This window comes from Coloeus monedula (genome assembly GCF_965178545.1).
Source record: "Coloeus monedula genome assembly, chromosome: 1".
Classification (NCBI taxonomy): domain Eukaryota; kingdom Metazoa; phylum Chordata; class Aves; order Passeriformes; family Corvidae; genus Coloeus; species Coloeus monedula.
In genome coordinates, this window is record NC_138781.1 from 160,361,452 (window position 1) to 160,378,764 (window position 17,313).

At 67.3% G+C, this 17,313-nt stretch overlaps 1 protein-coding gene across 1 annotated transcript; it reads left to right on the forward strand.

Moving 5' to 3' along the window:
• Positions 1–540: 540 nt before the first annotated feature.
• LOC309578150 (cytochrome P450 11B, mitochondrial-like) lies at positions 541–15,750 on the forward strand (the record flags this gene model as incomplete). Its single annotated transcript, XM_082290564.1, has 10 exons — positions 541–755; positions 3,854–4,009; positions 5,691–5,890; positions 6,552–6,752; positions 8,051–8,172; positions 8,809–8,886; positions 10,403–10,575; positions 13,147–13,225; positions 13,317–13,508; positions 15,637–15,750. 10 exons carry the CDS (start codon positions 541–543, stop codon positions 15,748–15,750), a joined length of 1,530 nt encoding a protein of 509 aa, XP_082146690.1.
• Between the last annotated feature and the right edge of the window lie 1,563 nt (positions 15,751–17,313).

Below are 17,313 nucleotides of genomic sequence, written 5' to 3' on the forward strand. Positions count from 1 at the left end.
AGCTGCCCCCCATCTCCACGCCCCCCACCCCCTCCCGGGTGGCCACGGGCCCCTCCCCGCTCGCCTCGGCGGCCTTGGCCGGGGCCGATAAAAGGGGGGGTGGGCGGCGCGGAGGTCCCGGCAGCTCGGGGGTCTCGCAGCGCTAAAAGGGGGGCAGCTCGGGGGTCCCCGCAGCGCTAAAAGGGGAGCGGCTCGGGGGTCTCGCAGCGCTAAAAGGGGAGCGGCTCGGGGGTCCCCGCAGCGCTAAAAGGGGAGCGGCTCGGGGGTCCCGCAGCGCTAAAAGGGGGGCAGCTCGGGGGTCCCGCAGCGCTAAAAGGGGGGCAGCTCGGGGGTCCCGCAGCGCTAAAAGGGGAGCGGCTCGGGGGTCTCGCAGCGCTAAAAGGGGAGCGGCTCGGGGGTCTCGCAGCGCTAAAAGGGGAGCGGCTCGGGGGTCCCGCAGCGCTAAAAGGGGAGCGGCTCGGGGGTCCCGCAGCGCTAAAAGGGGGGCGGCTCGGGGGTCCCGCAGCGCTAAAAGGGGGGCAGCTCGGGGGTCCCGCGGCCATGAGCGCCCCGGGCTGGGTGTGGGGCCGCGGAGCGCGGCGGGCGCTGAGCTCGGGGGTCGCCCCCGGGCCGGGGGGGCCGCGGCCCTTCGAGGAGATGCCCCGCGCCGGCCCCAACCGCTGGGTGAACCTGCTGCGCCTCTGGAGCCGGGGGGGCTTCCAGGACTTCCACCGCCGCATGGAGGGGGGCTTCCAGCGCCTCGGGCCCGTCTACAGGTGGGGACCCCCCCTCGGGGAGGGAGAGGTGACCCCAAATGATCCCGGGGCTGGGGGGACACCGGGGAGGGGGGACAGAGGTGACCCCAAATGATCCCGGGGCTGGGGGGACACCGGGGAGGGGGGACAGAGGTGACCCCAAATGATCCCGGGGTTGGGGGGACACCGGGGGTGGTCGCCAGGGAGCCCCGAACCATCCTGGGGACCCCCAGGGGGGCTTCCAGCGCCTCGGGCCCATCTACAGGTGGGGACCCCCCCTCGGGGTTGGGGGGACACTGGGGAGGGGGGGAGAGGTGACCCCAAATGATCCCGGGGTTGGGGGGACATCGGGGAGGGGACAGAGGTGACCCCAAATGATCCCGGGGTTGGGGGGACATCGGGGAGGGGACAGAGGTGACCCCAAATGATCCCGGGGTTGGGGGACACTGGGGAGGGGGGACAGAGGTGACCCCAAATGATCCCGGGGTTGGGGGACACCGCGGAGGGGACAGAGGTGACCCCAAATGATCCCGGGAATGGGGGACACCGCGGAGGGGACAGAGGTGACCCCAAATGATCCCGGGGTTGGGGGGACACCGCGGAGGGGGGACAGAGGTGACCCCAAATGATCCCGGGAATGGGGGGACACCGCGGAGGGGGGACAGAGGTGACCCCAAATGATCCCGGGGCTCGGGGACACTGGGGAGGGGGGACAGAGGTGACCCCAAATGATCCCGGGAATGGGGGACACTGGGGAGGGGACAGAGGTGACCCCAAATGATCCCGGGGTTGGGGGGACACCGCGGAGGGGGGACAGAGGTGACCCCAAATGATCCCGGGAATGGGGGGACACTGGGGAGGGGACAGAGGTGACCCCAAATGATCCCGGGGTTGGGGGGACACCGCGGAGGGGGGACAGAGGTGACCCCAAATGATCCCGGGAATGGGGGGACACCGGGGAGGGGGGACAGAGGTGACCCCAAATGATCCCGGGGTTGGGGGGACACCGGGGAGGGGGGACAGAGGTGACCCCAAATGATCCCGGGAATGGGGGACACCGGGGAGGGGGGACAGAGGTGACCCCAAATGATCCCGGGGTTGGGGGACACCGGGGAGGGGGGACAGAGGTGACCCCAAATGATCCCGGGGTTGGGGGGACATCGGGGAGGGGGGACAGAGGTGACCCCAAATGATCCCGGGAATGGGGGGACACCGGGGAGGGGACAGAGGTGACCCCAAATGATCCCGGGGTTGGGGGGACACCGCGGAGGGGGGACAGAGGTGACCCCAAATGATCCCGGGGTTGGGGGGACACTGGGGAGGGGACAGAGGTGACCCCAAATGATCCCGGGGTTGGGGGACACCGGGGAGGGGACAGAGGTGACCCCAAATGATCCCGGGGTTGGGGGGACACCGCGGAGGGGACAGAGGTGACCCCAAATGATCCCGGGTCTGGGGGGACACTGGGGAGGGGGGACAGAGGTGACCCCAAATGATCCCGGGGTTGGGGGACACTGGGGAGGGGACAGAGGTGACCCCAAATGATCCCGGGTCTGGGGGGACACCGCGGAGGGGACAGAGGTGACCCCAAATGATCCCGGGAATGGGGGGACACCGGGGAGGGGACAGAGGTGACCCCAAATGATCTCGGGGCTGAGGGGACACCGGGGGTGGTCGCCAGGGAGCCCCGAACCATCCTGGGGACCCCCAGGGGGGCTTCCAGCGCCTCGGGCCCGTCTACAGGTGGGGACCCCCCCTCAGGGTTGGAGGGACACTGGGGAGGAGGGGAGAGGTGACCCCAAATGATCCCGGGAATGGGGGGACACTGGGGAGGGGACAGAGGTGACCCCAAATGATCCCGGGAATGGGGAGACACCGCAGAGGGGGGACAGAGGTGACCCCAAATGATCCCGGGAATGGGGGGACATCGGGGAGGGGACAGAGGTGACCCCAAATGATCCCGGGAATGGGGGGACATCGGGGAGGGGGGACAGAGGTGACCCCAAATGATCCCGGGGTTGGGGGGACACCGGGGAGGGGGGACAGAGGTGACCCCAAATGATCCCGGGGTTGGGGGGACACCGGGGAGGGGACAGAGGTGACCCCAAATGATCCCGGGAATGGGGGGACATCGGGGAGGGGGGACAGAGGTGACCCCAAATGATCCCGGGGTTGGGGGGACACCGCGGAGGGGGGACAGAGGTGACCCCAAATGATCCCGGGGTTGGGGGGACACCGGGGAGGGGACAGAGGTGACCCCAAATGATCCCGGGGTTGGGGGGACACCGCGGAGGGAGGACAGGTGACCCCCAAACCGTCCTGGGGACACCAGAGGTGGTCAGCAGGGACCCCAAATCATCCTGGGAACCCCCGAGGGTGATGGGTGGGGGGTCCCCACTGGCCCTGGTGCCCCCCTCCCCCTTCATTTGGGGGTCCCTGGTTTTGGGGTGCAGGGAGCGGGTGGGATCTGAGGTTGGGTGGTCCCCATTGAGCCCCGTTTGGGGGTCCCATGGGCGGGGTCTCACTGATGGGCTCCCGGTTTTTAGGGTCCCGTTTTTGGGGGGTCTCAGTGGGGGTCCTACTGATGAGGTCCCGGTTTTTAGGGTCTCATTTTGGGGGTTCCGATGGGGGTCCCACTGATGAGGTCCCGGTTTTTAGGGTCCCGTTTGGGGGATTCCGATGGGGGTCTCACTGAAGGGGTCCCGGTTTTTAGGGTCCCGGTTTTGGGGTCCCAGTGGGGGTCCCACTGATGAGGTCCCGGTTTTTAGGGTCCCGTTTTTGGGGTTCCAGTGGGGATCCCACTGAGGGGGTCACTGTTTTTGGGGTCTCGGTTTTTAGGGTCCCGTTTTTGGGGTTCCAGTGGGGGTCCCACTGATGAGATCCCTGTTTTTGGGGTCCCGGTTTTTGGGGTCCCGTTTTTGGAGTTCCAACGGGGGTCCCACTGATGAGATCCCTGTTTTTGGGGTCCCACTGACGGGGTCCCGTTTTTGGCGTTCCAGTGGGGGTCCCGCTGACGGGGTCCCGTTTTTGGGGTTCCAACGGGGGTCCCACTGACGGGATCCCCTTTTTGGGGTTCCAACGGGGGTCCCACTGAGGGGGTCGCGGTTTTTGGGGCGCAGGGACCGCGTGGGCTCCCTGGACTGCGTGAACGTGCTCCTGCCCCGGGACGCGGCGCAGCTGCTGCGGGCCGAGGGACCCTTCCCCCGCAGGATGGGCATCGCCGCCTGGAGCGCCCACCGCAGCCTGCGCGCCCACCGCTGCGGCCTCTTCCTGCTGTGAGACCCCCGGGGCACTGGGAGCACTGGGATGGGGCACTGGGAGCACTGGGAGCGCTGGGATGGGGCACTGGGAGCACTGGGATGGGGCACTGGGAGCACTGGGATGGGCATCGCCGCCTGGAGCGCCCACCGCAGCCTGCGCGCCCACCGCTGCGGCCTCTTCCTGCTGTGAGACCCCCGGGGCACTGGGAGCGCTGGGATGGGGCACTGGGAGCGCTGGGAGCACTGGGATGGAGCGCTGGGAGCGCTGGGATGGGGCACTGGGAGCGCTGGGAGCACTGGGATGGGGCACTGGGAGTGCTGGGATGGAGCACTGGGAGCACTGGGATGGGCATCGCTGCCTGGAGCGCCCACCGCAGCCTGCGCGCCCACCGCTGCGGCCTCTTCCTGCTGTGAGACCCCCGGGGCACTGGGAGCACTGGGATGGGGCACTGGGAGCACTGGGAGCGCTGGGATGGGGCACTGGGAGCGCTGGGATGGGGCACTGGGAGCACTGGGATGGGCATCGCTGCCTGGAGCGCCCACCGCAGCCTGCGCACCCACCGCTGCGGCCTCTTCCTGCTGTGAGACCCCCGGGGCACTGGGAGCGCTGGGAGCGCTGGGATGGGGCACTGGGAGCGCTGGGATGGGGCACTGGGAGCACTGGGAGCGCTGGGATGGAGCGCTGGGATGGGGCATTGGGAGCGCTGGGATGGGGCACTGGGAGCACTGGGAGCGCTGGGATGGGGCACTGGGAGCACTGGGGCAGAGCGGGAGGGGACCTGTCCTGTCCCTCCCCTGTCCCTGACCCCGTGTCCCCCCTTGACCCCCAGTGACCCCTGGCCCTGTTTTTGGGGTGATTTGGGGCAGGAACGGCCCCACATGGCCCTCGGGTGTCCTGGCCCTGTCCCTGTGTCCCTCCCGTGTCCCCCCTTGACCCCCAGTGACCCCTGGCCCTGTTTTTGGGGTGATTTGGGGCAGGAACGGCCCCGCGTGGCGCTCGGGTGTCCTGGCCCTGTCCTCGTGTCCCTCCCCTGTCCCTGTGTCCCTCCCGTGTCCCCCCTTGACCCCCAGTGACCCCCGGCCCTGTTTTTGGGGTGATTTGGGGCAGGAACGGCCCCGCGTGGCGCTCGGACCGCCTGGCCCTGTCCCTGTGTCCCTCCCGTGCCCCTTCTTGACCCCCAGTGACCCCTGACCCTGTTTTTGGGGTGATTTGGGGCAGGAATGGCCCCGCGTGGCGCTCGGACCGCCTGGCCCTGTCCCTCCCCTGTCCCTGTGTCCCTCCTGTGTCCCCCCTTGACCCCGGGTGACCCCCGACCCTGTTTTTGGGGTGATTTGGGGCAGGAATGGCCCCACATGGCCCTCGGACCGCCTGGCCCTGTCCCTGTGTCCCTCCCGTGTCCCCCCTTGACCCCGGGTGACCCCCGGCCCTGTTTTTGGGGTGATTTGGGGCAGGAACGGCCCCGCGTGGCGCTCGGACCGCCTGGCCCTGTCCTGGCCCTGTCCTGGCCCTGTCCCTGTGTCCCTCCCGTGCCCCCCCTTGACCCCGGGTGACCCCTGGCCCTGTTTTTGGGGTGATTTGGGGCAGGAACGGCCCCGCGTGGCCCTCGGACCGCCTGGCCCTGTCCCTGTGTCCCTCCCGTGTCCCCCCTTGACCCCGGGTGACCCCCGGCCCTGTTTTTGGGGTGATTTGGGGCAGGAACGGCCCCGCGTGGCGCTCGGACCGCCTGGCCCTGAACCGGGCCGTGCTGTCGCCGGCCGGGGCCCGCAAGTTCCTGCCGCTGCTGGACTCGGTGGCCCGGGACTTCGCCGAGTCCCTGCGGGGCCGCGTGCGCGGGACCCCCGGGGGGGCCCTGACCATCGACCCCCACCCGCTGCTCTTCCGCTTCACCCTCGAGGGTGCGTGGGACCCCCGGGACCCCCGGCTTGGGGGGGTGGTGGGACCCCCAGGGATTGGGGGAGGTGACACTGGGACCCCCAGGGATTGGGGGGGGTGACACTGGGACCCTCAGTTTTGGGGTGGGGAGGGGGGCTTGGAACCCTCGGGATCCCCAGGGGTGGTGGGGGGTGACACTGGGACCCCCGGGACCCCCGGCTTGGGGGGGTGGTGGGACCCCCAGGGATTGGGGGGGGTGACACTGGGACCCCCAGGGGATGGTGGGGGGTGACAGTGGGAAACCCAGGGACCACCGCCCCCCCAGGGGTTGGTGGGGGTGATATCGGAACCCCCAGGACATGGTGGGGGGTCTATAACAGCCCCCCCACCCCAAATTTCGGGGTGCCGAGGAGATTGGAGGGGGGAGGTGACTTTGGGACCCCCAGGAAATTGAGGGGGGGGGGACAACGGCGATCCCAAGAGGTGGGAGGGGAGGCTCTTTACCACTCGCGCCCCCCCCCCAAATTTCGGGGTGCTGAGGAGATTGGAGGGGGGAGGTGACTTTGGGACCCCCAGGAAATTGAGGGGGGGGGACAACGGGAATCCCAAGAGGTGGGAGGGGAGGCTCTTTACCACTCGCCCCCCCCCCCCCAAATTTCGGGGTGCTGATTTTCCCCCCCCCAGCCAGCAGCTACGCGCTGTACGGGGAGCGGCTGGGGCTGCTGGGGGGGGCGGCGGCGGGGGGGGCGCAGCGTTTTTTGGGGGCGCTGGAGGAGATGCTGCGGACCACGCTGCCCCTGCTCTTCCTGCCCCCCCCGCTGCTGCGCCTGCACCCCCCGCTCTGGCAGCGCCACCTCCGCGCCTGGGACACCATCTTCCAGCACGGTGAGGGGGGGGGCAGCCACCGGGACCACCCCCCCCAAACCACCCTGAGACCCCCCCCCCCCCCAGACTGCGGGGACAGCCCCCGTGGTGCTGCCAATCCGCCCAGGAGACCCCCGCCCTGCAGGGGCTTGTAGGAGCCCACCCCCCCCTGGGTGTTACCCGGCAAAGCCTTGGGACCCCCCCCCCGTGGGACCCCCACCGTGGGACCCCCACCGTGGGACCCCCGCCCTGCAGGGGCTTGTAGGAGCCCACCCCCCCCGGGTGTCACCCGGCAAAGCCTTGGGACCCCCCCCATGGGACCCCCACCCTCAGGGACCCCCCCGTGGGATCCCCACCCACTGGGACCTTCCCCGGGAACCCCCCCTGGGACCCCCCCCCCCGTGGGACCCCCACCCTCTGGGACCCCCCCCCTTGGGACCCCCACCCTGTGTCACCCCTCAAAGCCTTGGGACCCCCCCCCCCGTGGGACCCCCACCCTCTGGGACCCTCCCCGGGACCTCGTCGTGGGACCCCCATCCTCTGGGACCCCCACCCTTTGCGACCCCCACCCCATGGGAACCCCCCCGTGGGACCCCCCCCGTGGGACCCCCATCCTCTGGGACCCCCCCCCGTGGGACCCCCACCCTTTGGGACCCCCCCGTGGGACCCCCCCTGGGACCCCCCCCGTGGGACCCCCACCCTTTGGGACCCCCCCGTGGGACCCCCACCCTCTGGGACCCCCCCCGTGGGATCCCCACCCTGCAGGGGCTTGTAGGAGCCCACCCCCCCCGGGTGTCACCCGGCAAAGCCTTGGGACCCCCACCCTTTGGGACCCCCCCCCTTGGGACCCCCACCCTGTGTCACCCGGCAAAGCCTTGGGACCCCCCCCGTGGGATCCCCACCCACTGGGACCTTCCCCGGGAACCCCCCCTGGGACCCCCCCCCCGTGGGACCCCCACCCTGCGTCACGCCTCAAAGCCTTGGGACCCTCCCCTTGGGACCCCCCCCCCGTGGGACCCCCACCCTCTGGGACCCCCCCCCTTGGGACCCCCACCCTGTGTCACCCCTCAAAGCCTTGGGACCCCCCCCATGGGACCCCCACCCTTTGGGACCCCCCCCCTTGGGACCCCCACCCTGTGTCACCCGGCAAAGCCTTGGGACCCCCCCCGTGGGACCCCCACCCTTTGGGACCCCCCCCGTGGGATCCCCACCCACTGGGACCTTCCCCGGGAACCCCCCCTGGGACCCCCCCCCCCGTGGGACCCCCACCCTCTGGGACCCCCCCCCTTGGGACCCCCACCCTGTGTCACCCCTCAAAGCCTTGGGACCCCCCCCCCCGTGGGACCCCCACCCTCTGGGACCCTCCCCGGGACCTCGTCGTGGGACCCCCATCCTCTGGGACCCCCACCCTTTGCGACCCCCACCCCATGGGAACCCCCCTGTGGGACCCCCATCCTCTGGGACCCCGCCGTGGGACCCCCACCCTTTGGGACCCCCCCGTGGGACCCCCACCCTCAGGGACCCCCCCGTGGGATCCCCACCCACTGGGACCTTCCCCGGGAACCCCCCCTGGGACCCCCCCCCCGTGGGATCCCCACCCTTTGGGACCCCCCCCTTGGGACCCCCACCCTGTGTCACCCGGCAAAGCCTTGGGACCCCCCCCCGTGGGACCCCCACCCTCTGGGACCCTCCCCTTGGGACCCCCCCCCCCGTGGGACCCCCACCCTCTGGGACCCCCCCCCCCTCCTGGCACCCTCCCCCTCCCCACCACCATGAGACCCCCACCCCACGAGAACCCCCCGTGGGACCCCTCACCCCGTGCGACCCCCACCCTTTGCGACCCCCACCCATGGGGGGGCGGGGGGGGGATGCTCAGGGGTACCCAACCCCCCCCCCCTCCTCAGCACCGTGCCCCCCCCCCCAGCCCCGAATTGGGGCTAACCCGGGGGTCCCCGTGCTCGCCCCCCCCCCCCCTCCCGCAGCTGACGAGAACATCCAGCGGATTTACCGGGAGTTCTGCCGGGGGGGGGGGCCCGGGGGGGTCCCCGGGGGGGTCCCCGGGGGGGTCCTGGCCGAGCTGCTGCTGCAGGGGCAGCTCCCCCTCCCCTCCATCAAGGCCAACGTCACCGAGTTCACCGCGGGCGGCGTGGACACCGTGAGGGGGGGGGCACCGTGAGGGGGGGGGGCACCGGGGGGGGGGGGGCACCGTGAGGGGGGGGGGACACCCGGGGGGAATTTGGGGAGGGGGCGGGGGGGGCACCCAGAAGGGTTTTGGGGGGGTTTTGTGGGGGGTAAGGGGCAGGGGGAGGGGAGGGGGGGGGGTCACAGGGGGAATTGGGGGGGGGGGGGGACATGGGAGGTTGGGGTTTGGGGGGGGTCGGGGGGGGGGGTTAATATGGGGGGCATTGAGGGGGTCCCGGGGGGGTCAGTCGGGGTCATTGGGGGGTCAGGAGGTCAGTGGGGGGGGGTCAATATGGGGGGTCCTGGGGGGGTCTCAGGGGGGTCTCAGGGGTGTGTCCCCCCCCCCAGACGGCGATCGCGCTGCTGTTGGAATTGGGGTTCTTTTGGGGGGGGTCCCGGGAATTTCAGAGTGGGGGGGTCCCGGGGGGGTTCCAGGGGGTCCCGGGGGGGTCTCAGGGGTGTGTCCCCCCCCCCCAGACGGCGATCCCGCTGCTGTTGGAATTGGGGTTGTTTTGGGGGGGTCCCGGGTATTTCAGAGTGGGGGGGTTCCTGGGGGTCCCGGGGGGGTCTCAGGGGTGTGTCCCCCCCCCCAGACGGCGATCGCGCTGCTGTTGGAATTGGGGTTCTTTTGGGGGGGTTTTGGGGGGGGTCCCGGGTATTTCAGAGTGGGGGGGTCCCAGGGGGTCCCGGGGGGGTCTCAGGGGTGTGTCCCCCCCCCCAGACGGCGATCCCGCTGCTGTTGGAATTGGGGTTCTTTTGGGGGGGTTTTGGGGGGGGTCCCGGGTATTTCAGAGTGGGGGGGTCAATATGGGGGGTCCTGGGGGGGTCTCAGGGGGGTCTCAGGGGTGTGTCCCCCCCCCAGACGGCGATCCCGCTGCTGTTGGAATTGGGGTTCTTTTGGGGGGGGTCCCGGGTATTTCAGAGTGGGGGGCTCCCGGGGGGTCCGGGGGGGGGTCTCAGGGGTGTGTCCCCCCCCCAGACGGCGATCGCGCTGCTGTTGGAATTGGGGTTGTTTTGGGGGGGGGTCCCGGGTATTTCAGAGTGGGGGGGGTCAATACGGGGGTCCCAGGGGGTCTCAGGGGGGGTCTCAGGGGTGTGTCCCCCCCCCCCAGACGGCGATCCCGCTGCTGTTGGAATTGGGGTTGTTTTGGGGGGGTCCCGGGTATTTCAGAGTGGGGGGGTCAATATGGGGGGTCCTGGGGGGGTCTCAGGGGGGGTCTCAGGGGTGTGTCCCCCCTCCCCAGACGGCGATCCCGCTGCTGTTGGAATTGGGGTTCTTTTGGGGGGGGCCCGGGTATTTCAGAGTGGGGGGGTCAATATGGGGGGTCCTGGGGGGGTCTCAGGGGGGGTCTCAGGGGTGTGTCCCCCCCCAGACGGCGATCGCGCTGCTGTTGGAATTGGGGTTGTTTTGGGGGGGGGTCCCGGGTATTTCAGAGTGGGGGGGTCCTGGGGGTCCCGGGGGGGGTCTCAGGGGTGTGTCCCCCCCCCAGACGGCGATCCCGCTGCTGTTCACGCTGTTCGAGCTGGGCCGGAACCCGGGGGTGCAGCGGGCGCTGCGGGAGGAGCTGCGGGCGGCCGGGGGGGTCTCGGGGGGGGCCCGACCCCTGCCCGAGCTGCTCGGGGCGCTCCCGCTCCTGAAAGCGGCCATCAAAGAGACCCTGAGGTGGGTGCGGGGCACTGGGGGGACTGGGGGGACTGGGGATACTGGGGGGGACTGGGGGGATGCGGGTTGGGGGGCATTGGGGGGTTTGGAGGGGCTGGGAACTGGGGGATACTGGGGATACTGGGGGATACTGGGGGGGACTGGGGGGGACTGGGGGGATGCGGGTTGGGGGGCATTGGGGGGTTTGGAGGGGCTGGGAACTGGGGGATACTGGGGGGGACTGGGGGGACTGGGGGGATGCGGGTTGGGGGGCATTGGGGGGTTTGGAGGGGCTGGGAACTGGGGGATACTGGGGGGGACTGGGGGGACTGGGGGGATGCGGGTTGGGGGGCATTGGGGGGTTTGGAGGGGCTGGGAACTGGGGGATACTGGGGGGGACTGGGGGGACTGGGGGGATGCGGGTTGGGGGGCATTGGGGGGTTTGGAGGGGCTGGGAACTGGGGGATACTGGGGGGGACTGGGGGGGACTGGGGGGATGCGGGTTGGGGGGCATTGGGGGGTTTGGAGGGGCTGGGAACTGGGGGGACTGGGGATACTGGGGGGGACTGGGGGGACTGGGGGGATGGGGGTTGGGGGGCATTGGGGGGTTTGGAGGGGCTGGGAACTGGGGGATACTGGGGATACTGGGGGGGACTGGGGGGGACTGGGGGGATGCGGGTTGGGGGGCATTGGGGGGTTTGGCAGGGCTGGGAACTGGGGGGACTGGGGATACTGGGGGGGACTGGGGGGGACTGGGGGGATGCGGGTTCGGGGGCATTGGGGGGTTTGGCAGGGCTGGGAACTGGGGGATACTGGGGATACTGGGGGGGACTGGGGGGGACTGGGGGGATGTGGGTTCTGGGGCATTGGGGGGTTTGGAGGGGCTGGGAACTGGGGGGCACTGGGGGGGCACTGGGGGATACTGGGGGGCTGGGGTGGCATCAGGGAGCTGAATATTGGGGGAACTGGGTGGGGACACTGGGGGAACTGGGGGAGATACTGGGGGCTGAGTACTGGGGGAACTGGGGGGATACTGGAGAGGGGCACTGGGGGCTGAGTACTGGGGGGACACTGGGGGGACACTGGGAGTGGGGCACTGGGGGAACTGGGGGGATACTGGAGAGGGGTACTGGGGGAACTGGGGGGACACTAGGAGGGGGGAACTGGGGGCTGAGTACTGGGGGAACTGGGGGGACACTGGGAGAAGCACTGGGGGCTGAGTACTGGGGGAACTGGGGGGACACTGGGAGAAGCACTGGGGGTCTGAGTACTGGAGGAACTGGGGGGCACTGGAGGCTGTGGGGGGACCCTCTGGGGCTGAGTACTGGGAGAACTGGGGGGACACTGGAGGGGGGCACTGGGGGGCTGAGTATTGGGGGAACTGGGGGGAACTGGGGAAACTGGGGGTCTGAGTACTGGGGGAACTGGGGGCGATACTGGGTGCTGTGGGAGAGGCACTGGGGGTCTGAGTACTGGGGGAACTGGGGCGACACTGGGGGAACTGGGGGCAATACTGGGGGCTGTGGGGGAGGATACTGGGGGGCTGAGTACTGGGGGAACTGGGGGGCACTGGAGGGGGGCACTGGGGGGCACTGGAGAGGGGCACTGGGGGGCTGAGTACTGGGGGAACTGGGGGGAACTGGAGGGGGGCACTGGGGGGCTGAGTACTGGGGGAACTGGGGGGAACTGGAGGGGGGCACTGGGGGGCTGAGTACTGGGGGAACTGGGGGGAACTGGAGGGGGGCACTGGGGGGCTGAGTACTGGGGGAACTGGGGGGAACTGGAGGGGGGCACTGGGGGGCTGAGTACTGGGCGAACTGGGGGGCACTGGAGGGGGGCACTGGGGGGCTGAGTACTGGGAGAACTGGGGGGCACTGGAGGGGGGCACTGGGGGGCACTGGAGGAGGGCACTGGGGGGCTGAGCACTGGGGGAACTGGGGGGCACTGGGGGAACTGCGGGGATACTGGGAGAGGGGCACTGGGGGGCTGAGTACTGGGGGAACTGGGGGGACACTGGGAGGGGGGCACTGGGGGGCTGGGTACTGGGGGAACTGGGGGGCACTGGAGGGGGGCACTGGGGGGCTGAGTACTGGGGGAACTGGGGGGACTGGAGGGGGGCACTGGGGGGCACTGGAGGGGGGCACTGGGGGGCTGAGCACTGGGGGAACTGGGGGGCACTGGGGGAACTGCGGGGATACTGGGAGAGGGGCACTGGGGGGCTGAGTACTGGGGGAACTGGGGCGACACTGGAGGGGGGCACTGGGGGGCTGAGTACTGGGGGAACTGGGGGGCACTGGGGGGCACTGCGGGGATACTGGGAAGTTCACTGGGGGACTGGGTACTGGGAGAACTGGGGGCACACTGGGGGAACTGGGGGCGATACTGGGGGCTGTGGGGGGACCCTCTGGGGCTGAGTACTGGGAGAACTGGGGGGCACACTGGGAGAGGGACACCGGGAGCTGAACATTGGCGCACGCTCGGGGTTGTCCCGGTGCCGTTCGGCGGCACTGGCGGCGCAGAGCCACACCCCTGCCTGGGTGGCACTGGGGAAACTGGGCGATACTGGGAGAGCTCCCCCCGTTGCCCCCTCAGGCTGTACCCCGTGGGCATCACCGTGCAGCGCTACCCGGCCACCGACGTGGTGCTCCACAACTACCGCGTGCCGGCGGGGGTGAGCGCCAGCCCGGGGGTCCTGGGGGGTCCCGAGGGGGGTCCCTGGGGGAGGGGGGGTCCTGGCACTGAACCCCACCCCCACCCCGCAGACGCTGTGCCAGGTGGCTCTGTACGCCATGGGGCGCTGCCCCGACGTGTTCCCGCACCCCGAGCGCTACGACCCGCGGCGCTGGCTCGGCAAGGACGACACCACCTTCAAGGCCTTGGCCTTCGGCTTCGGTGCCCGCCAGTGCATCGGGCGGCGCCTGGCCGAGGCTGAGATGCTGCTGTTCCTGGCGCACGTGAGTGGGGGACCCCCAAAAGGCCACCGTGCCTGGGGTTGGGGGGGTTGGGATCGCCATGGCGGGGTTGGGTTCGCCCAATGGGGTCTTGGTTTGACTCAAAGTCTTGGGGTGATTCAAGGAGGGCTTGGCTGGAGCCAACGAGGGCTTGGTTTGACCCAAAGGCTTGGCTTGACCCAACAAGGTCTTGGCTGAACTCAACGTCTTGGCTTGACCGAGCGAGGTCTTGACTTGACCCATTGAGGTCTTGACGGAACCCAACGTCTTGGATTGACCCAACAAGGTCTTGGCTGAACTCAATGTCTTGGCTTGACCCATTGAGGTCTTGGATTGACCCAACAAGGTCTTGGCTGAACCCAATGTCTTCACTTGACCCACTGAGGTCTTGGCTTGACCCATTGAGGTCTTGGCTGAACCCAACGTCTTGGCTTGACCCAACAAGGTCTTGACTTGACCCATTGAGGCCTTGACGGAACCCAACGTCTTGGATTGACCCAACAAGGTCTTGGCTGAACTCAATGTCTTGGCTTGACCCATTGAGGTCTTGGATTGACCCAACAAGGTCTTGACTGAACCCAATGAGGTCTTAACTCGACCCAACAAGGTCTTGGCTGAACCCAATGTCTTCGCTTGACCCACTGAGGTCTTGGCTTGACCCATTGAGGTCTTGGCTTGACCCATTGAGGTCTTGACTTGACCCAACAAGGCCTTGGCTTGACCTAAAGGCTTGGCTTGACCCAACAAGGTCTTGGCTGAACCCAATGCCTCGGCTTGACCCATTGAGGTCTTGGCTTGACACAAAGACGTCTTGACTTGACCCAACACCTTGGCTTGACCCAAACAGGTCTTGGCTTGACCCAACGTCTTGGCTTGACCCAACGTCTTGGCTTGACCCAAAGAGGTCTTGGCTTGACCCAAAACCATCTTGACCCAAAGAGCTCTTGGCTTGACCCAAAGAGGTCTTGGCTTGACCTGAAACCATCTTGATCCAAAGAGGTCTTGGCTTGACCCAAAGAGGTCTTGGCTTGACCCAACATCTTGGATTGACCCAAAGAGATCTTGACTTGACCCAAAGAGGTCTTGGCTTGACCCAAAGAGGTCTTGGCTTGACCCAAAACCATCTTGACCCAAAGAGCTCTTGGCTTGACCCAAAGAGGTCTTGGCTTGACCCGAAACCATCTTGACCCAAAGAGATCTTGGCTTGACCCAAAGAGGTCTTGACTTGACCCAAAGACATCTTGACTGGACCCAAAACCATCCTGACCCATTGATGTCTTGGCTTGACCCAAAGAGGTCTTGGCTTGACCCAAAGAGGTCTTGGCTTGACCCATAGAGGTCTTGACTTGACCCAAAGGTGCCTTGGCTTGACCCAACGAGGTCTTGACCCAAGGAGCTCTTGATTTGCTCCTGATATCTGCCCTGGACCCCACATTTTGGTTTGATCCCAATTTGTTTCGACTCGCCCCAAAAATCACCTTGGCTTGACCCAACGTCTTGGATTGACCCAACAAACTCTTGACTCAGCTCAACCATGTTTTTTGACCCAACGACACGTGCCCTTGACCTGACAATTCGGCTTGACCCCAAACCTCCTTGGCTTGATCCCAAACCATCCTGGCTTGACCCCAAACCATCCTGGCTTGACCCCAAACCTCTTTGGCTTCACCCCAAACCATCTTGGCTTGACCCCAAATCTCCTTGGCTTGACCCCAAACCTCTTTGGCTTGACCCCAAATCTCCTTGGCTTGACCTCAAACCATCCTGGCTTGACCCCAAACCTCCTTGCCTTGACCCCAAACCATCCTGGCTTGACCCCAAACCTCCTTGCCTTGACCCCAAACCATCCTGGCTTGACCCCAAACCATCCTTGCCTTGACCCCAAACCATCCTGGCTTGACCCCAAATCTCCTTGGCTTGACTCCAAACCATCCTGGCTTGACCCCAAACCATCCTGGCTTGACCCCAAACCTCCTTGGCTTGACCCCAAACCATCCTGGCTTGACCCCAAACCTCTTTGGCTTGACCCCAAATCTCCTTGGCTTGACCCCAAACCATCCTGGCTTGACCCCAACCCATCCTGGCTTGACCCCAAACCTTCCTGGCTTGACCCTAAACTGTCCCTGCCCAGGTCCTGAGCAACTTCACCATCGAGGCCGTGTCCACCGAGGACGTTCCCACCGTCTTCCGCTTCATCCTGATGCCCGAGAAGTCGCCCCTGCTGACCTTCCGCACCCTCGACTGACCCAGCGGGGTCCCTGGGGGTCACCGAGGGGTCCCTGGGGGTCACCCAGGGGTCCCTGGGGGTCACCGAGGGGTCCCTGGGGGTCACCCAGGGGTCCCTGAGGAGGGTCCACCCCGTGCCACCCCCCAGGATCACCCTGTGCCGTGGGAAGAGCCGCGGGGATGGGGGTGGGGCAGGACCCCACGGCCCCCCCACCCCGAGCGGTGGAAGACGTTATGTAAATCACATGCAAATCACATGCAGATCGCACGCAAATCACATGCAAATGAGCTCCCCGAGAATCCCAATAAAGTCGTGTTGCAGGCACGATGCTGGCTCAGCTGGGGGGGGGGGGGGTGGGGACCCTCCAGTGCCCCCCCAGTCCCCCCAAATTCCCCCAAACCTTCCCAAATCTTCCCCCAAATTCCCCCTCAAATCCCCCCCAAACCTTCCCAAATCTCTCCCCAAATCTCTCCCCAAATTCCCCCCAAACCTTCCCAAATCTTCCCCCAAATCCCCCCAAATCTCCCCCCAAATCCCCCAAACCTTCCCAAATCTCCCCCCAAACCTCCCCCCAAATCCCCCCCAGACCTTCCCAAATCTCCCCAAATTCCCCCAAACCTCCCCCAAATCCCCCCCAAACCTTCCCAAATCCCCCCAAATCTCCCCCCAAACCTTCCCAAATCCCCCCAAATCCACCCAAACCTTCCCAAATCTCCCCCCAAACTTTCCCTCAAATCCCCCCAAACTCCCCCCAAATCTTCCCAAATCCCCCCAAATCCCCCCAAATCTCCCCCCAAAACCCCCCAAACCTTCCCAAATCTCCCCCCAAATTCCCCCTCAAATCCCCCCCAAACCTTCCCAAATCTCTCCCCAAATCTCTCCCCAAATTCCCCCCAAACCTTCCCAAATCTTCCCCCAAATCCCCCCAAATCTCCCCCCAAATCCCCCAAACCTTCCCAAATCTCCCCCCAAACCTTCCCAAACCTCCCCCCAAATCCCCCCCAGACCGTCCCAAATCTCCCCAAATTCCCCCAAACCTCCCCCAAATCCCCCCCAAACCTTCCCAAATCCCCCCAAATCTCCCCCCAAACCTTCCCAAATCCCCCCAAATCCACCCAAACCTTCCCAAATCTCCCCCCAAACTTTCCCTCAAATCCCCCCAAACTCCCCCCAAATCCCCCCAAACCTTCCCAAATCCCCCTCAAATTCCCCCCCAAATCCCCCCAAATCCCCCCAAACCTTCCCAAATCTCCCCCAAATCCCCCCAGATTCCCCCCCAAATCCCCCCAAACCTTCCCAAATCTCCCCAAAATCCCCCCAAATTCCCCCCCAAATCTTTCCAAATCCCCCCAAATCCCCCCAAATTCCCCCCCAAATCCCTCCAAATCCCCCCAAACCTTTCCAAATCCCCCCAAATCTTTCCAAATCCCCCCAAACCTTTCCAAATCCCCCCAAATCCCCCCAAATCCCTCCCCAAATCCCCCCAAACCTTCCCAAATCCCCCCAAATCCCCCTCAATTCCCCCAACCCCCAAAACCGCGCTCCGCTCCGCCCCCTCTGCCCTTCCCGCTCTCCCATTGG